At 39.7% G+C, this 7699-nt stretch overlaps 1 protein-coding gene across 1 annotated transcript; it reads left to right on the top strand.

The window, feature by feature from the left end:
• The first annotated feature begins 1295 nt into the window (after positions 1-1295).
• On the top strand, positions 1296-7256 carry LOC114047258 (olfactory receptor 1361-like). Its single transcript, XM_027868040.1, has 2 exons — positions 1296-2218; positions 7211-7256. Exons 1-2 carry the CDS (start codon positions 1296-1298, stop codon positions 7254-7256), a joined length of 969 nt encoding a protein of 322 aa, XP_027723841.1.
• Positions 7257-7699: the final 443 nt, after the last annotated feature.

Below are 7699 nucleotides of genomic sequence, written 5' to 3' on the forward strand. Positions count from 1 at the left end.
AAATACATTTAGCTGATGGGAAGAAGAAAGACTTTTTAGGGGCAAAGATTAAATCAGCGACTTTATTGGCATAAGGAACTCCTAGATGAAGAAATTCAATCTACCAATTAGCATCTGCACCTTTTCTGGAACTTATGGTGTTAGACAAGTGGCTTAAAGGAGTGAAAAGTTAAGTGACTTGGCCAAGGTCACACAGCCAGTAAGCAGTAAAGGCAGTATTTGAACTCAGATCTTCCTAGCTCTGAGACCAGCTCTTTAATAATTACTCCAGAGCATTCTGAAAATAGAAATAAAGAGAAAGTGCAATAGGATATAGGGGATAGCCTGTACGAATGCATCTGGGAGAGAGATTGTGGTAAGTCCTAGAAAGAAGAGCCCCATTTAGTTGGATCATGGAGTATAGGAAAGGAATGAACGTGAAATAAAATTGGAATATAACATCTTAGTACTGGAACAGATCCTGGAAGATGAAATGTTAAAAAAAAAAAAAAAGAATGTAGATCAATAGCTAGGTGGAACATTTTACATCATCTGGTCTGCTCCTCATTTTACAGATGAGGAAACAGTCCCAAAGAGGTTAAGTGACTTGAGCAGACTCAGACAGGTGGCAAATAGGAGAACTAAGATTTTAACACAGATCCTCTGACAGTCAAGCTGAGCCTAGAGGTTAGCTAGGGATTCTAAGATGAAGTAATTCTTCCCACTGTACTATGCATGCTGCCTATTTGCAAGTGACCTCATTTGCAAGTCAGTAGCATTAGAAGACAGAATATAGAATATTAAAACTGAAAGGGACCAGTGAACATAGAATGTTAGAGCTGAAAAAAATCTAAGAATATAGAATATAAGAATTGTGAAGAACCTTTGAGATCATCTCATCCAAATTTCTTTCACTGATGAGAAAATGAAGAGGAGAGCTGTGGGTTAACATGCCTAAACATACAATGATTCAGTGATAGAGTTGGTACTGGAAGTGAGTACTTCCAAGGTACTGCCAAGTAAGCCTTGGCATCAGGAAGACCTGAGTATAAATCATTCCTCAGGTAAGCTCCTATAAGTTGTGTGACTCTAGGCAAGTCATTTAACTTCCCTCAGCCTCAGTTCTTTCATCTGTAAAATGGGGATAATATTAACTCTAATCTAATAAACGAGGTAATGAGGATTGAATAATATACTAATTGTAAAGTGCTTCCAAACCTAAAAGTCTTACATAGATGTTCTCCAATATTATTAAAATGATTGTTGTCCCTATCACTCTTTTCCTTGCAGATGATTTGGATTCCTTTCTGTGTCTAATGGATACTAGGAACTGGACAAAAGTAACTGAATTCCTCCTCCTGGGGCTATCTAGTCATCCAGAGATGCAGCCAATCATCTTTGGAGTCATCCTTTCCATGTACCTGGTGGCAGTGACAGGTAACACCATGTTAATCATTGTTGCTTACACAGACCCCAAACTGCAGGCACCTATGTACTTTCTGCTCAGCCAGCTTTCCTTTATTGACATCTTATTGGCCACAATTGTTGTCCCCCAGATGCTAGTGCACACAGTAACAGGATTCCAGGCAATTCCCTTCAAGAATTGCATAACTCAGCTTTTCTTCTTTATGGCTATAGGAAGCATGGAGGGTCACCTGTTGGCTGCCATGGCATATGATCGCTATGTGGCCATCTGTAAACCCCTGTGCTATTCTGCTATTGTCACCCGCAGCCTCTGCCTCCACATCACCTTGACCTCATGGGTGGTGGTCAGCCTCAACAGTCTCCTCTACAGTGTGCTGGTTGCCCAACTGACTTTCTGTGGCAATCAGGTCACACATTTTTTCTGTGACATCACACCATTGCTCAGGCTATCCTGCACTCGACCTGTGGTCAATGAGATGCTGATCTTCACTGAAGATGCAGCCATTGTTATAAGCCCCTTTTTCTTCATCTTGGCTTCCTATATCCAAATTGGGGCTGCTATAGCCCGCCTACACTCAGCTGCAGCCCTTAAAAAGGCCATGTCCACCTGTAGCTCACACATTCTGGTGGTGCTACTCCTATATGGCTCAGTGATCCGCATGTACCTCCGGCCATCTTCCAGCTACAACCTGGACCAGGACAGACAGGTGGTCATATTCTATACTGTGGTCACACCCACGCTGAACCCAATGATCTACAGTTTAAGGAACCAGGAGGTGAAGGATGCTCTCTGGAGGCTCTGGAGGAAGATCCAGTATGTTTGTACCTCGAGACTTCCAACCTGCCCTCCAATCAAGAGGAACTCAGCATCACATCTCCTGAACTCAGAGGAAGCATTGGAAACCCTGGAAATAGCCAGGCCTGGGGATCATGGCAAGGTTGCTTCAGAGCATTAGAGTCTACGGCTAGGGATGATCTGCTCTATTAGCCCTTTCTCAGCAGGGGCTGAGGGGAGGCAGAGCAAGCAACAATGGGGTGAGCCTTTGCACACTGTTCTGAGTGTCTTTGCTTCTAAATTCTGAAGAAATATCTCCATCTTGTTCATGCTTTCTCCCTGCAGCATTAGCAAGAGAACACACATTCATCATGAACTAAGATGTCTCCTTTGAATGAGTGTTGTATGAAATGGTAACTGTTGTCAGCCCCACGTCCATAGGCTCAAGGTCATTGGGAACAAGGGGTTCTCTCTTTTCTATGAGAAACAACATAGTATTACAGTAAGAGACCCAGCCTAGAAATGAAGAGATCTGAGTTCTAGCCTGAGCCCTAACACTAACTTATATGACATTAGAAAAGTCACTTCATTCTCTGGGCCTGTTTCCTCACCTCTAAAGTGAGGGTGATGGATAAAGTAATTTTCTACCTCTAACTGTCAATGTTCCAAGAGCCTCACATGTTAAATGTGCCTTCATATTTTGACATTCTATGTTCTGTGTCCTAAGATTCTTATTCTAAACTCCCCTTGAGCACTAACATTCTATGCTTTAGGGCACAGTGTGATGTAGAGGAAATGTCTCCTGAATTTGGAGTGAGGAAAGACAGCTACTCAAATCCTGCCTCTGACCTTTACTAGCTGTGTGACCATGATCTGAACCACTAGTGTGGAATGGGAATAATAATGACCTACCTCATGGGGCTACTGTGAAGCTCAAATGTGATTATGTACGCAACGCATGTTATAATCTTTATTGAACTGTATGTGCCAGCTATTCCATAAGCTAAGTTCCTATTAGACTCTAAAATATGATGATTTTCATATAGTGGCTGCAATATGAATACTTTTCACAAGTTTATTATGGTCCTTTTACTCTTTTGTAGATGTTGGGGAATATAAATTCCTCTTCTGAAAGTTTCCTCTTTTATTGTCTCCCTTGTATCCTGATACATTTCCCCTTCTTTACTGATTCTTAAATGATTATGAGCTTCCTTTCCATTGAATGATGGTGGCATATGATATTGTCCATACTGTGAGGTCCCTGCTAGCTCTAAAATTCTGTGACCAAACTAAGTCATGGGAAGAAAGAGCCCTGGATTTTGAGATATGGGACCGTGGACAAATCACTTAGCCATTCTTGATGTCAGTTTCCTCATCTGTAAAATGAGAAGGATGAAGTTGGACTATTTGATCTCTAAAGTTCTCCCATCTCTAAATCTGATGGTTCTGCTATCATCTTGTGAGCCAAGATTTCATGTTTGCTAGAAAGAAAATGACACCAAGTGGAAAGGTGACCTTAGAGACAGAAGACCTTTCAAGTCCTTGTTCTGCCACTTCCATACGCTGTGTATGTACTCAAATAAGTTACTTCATCTTTCTAAGTCTCAATTTTCTCATCTACAAAATTTCAAAACCATCCTTGTACCACCTTCTTCACAGGGATCAAGTGAAATAAAGCATCTGCAAATAGATCTTAACAAGATATATGAATATGAGCTTGTATTGTTTCATGTTATTAGTTTTGTTAGCCAACAAGCTCTGTGCTCCAGGTCTTATGTATGATTTCATGTTTTAAAACTGATAAGTTTTGTAATGTGCTTTTTGTCTCCTGTTTAAAGTATTGACTTCTTTACAAGATTGGCTGAAATGTTGTTGCTATTGTTATACACATTTTACAGATGAGGAAACTGAGGCAGATGGAAGGGGGCACCAGCAGAAGATACTTCATGTAGAACTGTTGAAGGTAAATTTTGAAGGCAGCTAGAGGTTAAGAGTGGAATTGAGGAGGGAGTGCATTCCAGACATTCCTTTCCTTCACATATGGACCCCCAGAATGCTATCCCAGCTTTAGGGGTCAGCATCCATTCCAAATCATAGCTCAAAAGCAATTATTGATGTATTTTCTTTTATTTAGCCAATCGAGGACATGTTAATTTAAAGCAAACAACATGTAATCAATTGAACAACACAGTGAATGAAGTGTCTAGAAAGATTCACTCCATACACATTAGGGTACCTTCTCTTACACACCACCATAACACTGCTCAAAGAGTGGACACCCATACAGAACACATATAGGCTGGGCCTCGGCATGGTTAGGAAGGTCTATAGGAAATGTATGTGACCAGGAAACATGTTGTTGGGCCAACTAATACTACCATTGTCACAGTGCAATTGATGTCCTCAGATGATGTCACTGTGCTGCTCTCTTCTGTTCCCTGCTCAAAACTCCATTGAATTACTAGGAGCTGCTCTCTGATGGTCTACTTCACTTGTTGTTGGGCATCTTCCTTGAGATGTGCTCCTCTCTTGCCATATTCTGGTGTTCCACTATGATGTGGATTCTTTGCTGGACTCTAGTCTTAGGGTTAGAAGGGCTTTGATACTTAGGTTCTAGTGTGATTTTCTAGTCTTGGTTCTGCATAATCTTGAGGCCTCTCTGAGCCCTAACTTCCTCACCTATCAAATCTCAGAAACTTCTTGCAAAACCTACCTTTTGGGGGTGAGGTGAGGAAAGGTTTTTGTAATGTGTAATGTGCTATATAAATGTAAGTTATTGTCATTATGCTCAGCCAAAAAAAAATAAGAAAGGAAACCTGTGGTATAAAAAAACAACTTGAAGGAACTAGAGATGGTTAGCCTAGAGAGGCATCAGGCAGGGATCTCTATCTTTATATATCTGAAGGGCTGCCATATAAAACAGGAATGAAACATTTTCCACAGTCCTAAAAGGCAAAATTAGAAGGAATAAGTGAAAGATATAAGGAAGTCAAATCGAGATCCATATTTAATGAACTTCCTTAAAATTAGAGTTGAACAGCAGTGGAATCTACTATTTTGAGATTTTTTTCAATTAAAAAAGTATCAAAAAAAAGAAAGAAAAAAAGTTAACTGTTTGACCTGCTACATTGATCAAATTAATTACTTGTGACAGGCACTGTGACAAGAACTAGAGTACAAAGAAAGGCAAAAGACATGAGGGAGAGAAATTCAGGAATGAGGAACAGTCAGAGAAAATTCCCAGACTTGGGAAATGGACTGTCTTGTGAGAGGAACAGTAAGGAGACCAGTGTCACTGGATCATGGAGTAGGGTGCAGCAGGAGTAAGGCATAAAAAGACTGGAAAAATAGATAAGGGAAAGATTATGAAGGGCTTTGAATGCCAAACAAGATTTTATATTTGATTCTGGTGGTAATAGGGAGCCACTGGAGTTTATTGAATTGGTGGGGGGCGGGGGAGAAGGGGGAAGGTGTGAAACAGTAAGATCTGCATTTTAGAATGATTAATTTGAGGGGCAGCTAGGTGGTGCGGTGGAGAGAGCACCAGCCCTAGAGTCAGGAGGACCTGCGTTCAAATCTGGCCTTAGACCAAGCACTTGACACTTACTAGCTGTATGACCCTGGGCAAATCACTTAAACCCAATTGCCTAAAAATGAAAATAAAAATAAAAATAAAGAATGATTAATTTGACCACTGAGTGGAATGTGGACTAGAGCGAGGAGAGATTTGAGGCAGGCAGACCCACCAAAAGACTTGCAGTAGTCCAGAGGTTAGGTGATTAGGCAGTGCCAGAGGAGAGAAGGGGGTGTATTTGAGAAATTTTACAAAGGCAAAATCAACAAGAATTGGTAATAGATTGAATATAAGAATTGAAAGAGCATGAGGATTCCAGGATGACACCTAGGTTGTGAGGGACTAACAAGACACACTCAGCTCAGTTTTCTACTTTTTTTCCCTCTAGACCAGACTTTGTCATTTCATTGATATAGAGAACTCCCAGTGAAGAAACTCCCTTAAATCAATGGAGATTGGTGAACATTCTAGAATTTAAACCCTTAGAGAGTTGCCCATAGATCGTGATTTGCCAAGGGTGGCATAGCCATTATGTGTCAGAGGCATGATTTGAACCCAGGTATTCCTAAATCCACGGTCAGCTCTCCTTCCACTATGCTTTGCTGCCTCTTTTCATTTATCTAGGATAAGTAATATCCTAGATAAGGATATTGTAAAAGGCAAGGGGAAGGAGGGAGTGCAGTCCAGTTATCCCTTACTCAATTCACATGTGAACCCCTGGAAAGATACTCCAGATTTTTTTTCTCAAAAAAGGAAAACACAGAGAAAATGACAGAATTATTCACAACTTAAATAGCCAAAAGAAAATAAGCAGGTTAAATAGCAAGGCTTTGCCATCTACAGGGGAACACAAGGTCAATTAAAGCAGAATTTCTGAATTCACTCTCTTAGAATTCATCCATCTGGCCAGATGATCAGAAGCCACTCTTTACAGTGTTTCTTATCACATACATCAGGATCCTGGCCATCAGCTCAGACTTCCAACTCCACAACCCTGTGTAATTTTTTCTGAGTACCATGTCTTTTGCTGATATCTATTGCAAATTTTGGGGTTTTTGTTTTAACCTTAATTTTATTCTTTTATTCTGAACTTAACAAAAACAAATAAAACAAATAAAATGGACATTTCCTTATGCAAAGTAGTACAAATACAGGATTATATATAAAGTTGTGAATTTCTATTATGCAAATAAATTTTTTTTCCCTTTTAAATGTGTAATTACTTCAACATGTGACTTTCGAAGCTTTCTCGCTTTCTTTCTGGCCTTCTCGCTTTGATTTTGCTTATTTTTCGAAAGAATATTTCAATGATCTGCCTTTGTTTTCTCTTCTTATCTTTTTTTTGGGGGTGGGGAAGGGAGGCTAGTCTCTCCCTAATATTCCTTCCTCCCATTTACTACCTCCAGTAAAAATAATTAAGAAAAGAAAAAAAAAAGACCTTTTCCTTTCCTCACAAGTTCTAGCACCTTCCTCTCTGAGATTACTCTCCATCTAAATGTATAAATCTTACATTGACCTAATCATTTACATGTATCCTCCATTAGAATATGACTCCCTTGAGGGTAAGGACTCTTTTTTTGTTTTGTTTTTCTTTACATTTGAGACACTAAGCAAAGTGCCTCACAATAGTAAGAACTTAATAAATACTTGTTGACTGATTGACTTAGCTAGTTCCAAATTACTTTTCAAAAATGCTGAGCCAATTCACAACTCCACCAACAGTGAATTAGTGTTCTGTTTCCTCAAAGCCCTTTGAATAATTGTCATTTCCCAGTTTTGGGTCATTTTTGCTGATCCTAGTGAGTGTGTCAGATGGAATCTCAGGTTTGTTTTAGTTTTCTAGTTTACTTAGTCATCTGAAATGTTTTTATATGGTTCTTGATAGCTTGGATTTCTATCTTTAAGAAATACCTTTTTATCAACTAGCTAATGGTTCTTATTTTTCT

This window comes from Vombatus ursinus, unplaced genomic scaffold (genome assembly GCF_900497805.2).
Source record: "Vombatus ursinus unplaced genomic scaffold, bare-nosed wombat genome assembly UNPS02014786.1, whole genome shotgun sequence".
Classification (NCBI taxonomy): Eukaryota; Metazoa; Chordata; class Mammalia; order Diprotodontia; family Vombatidae; genus Vombatus; species Vombatus ursinus.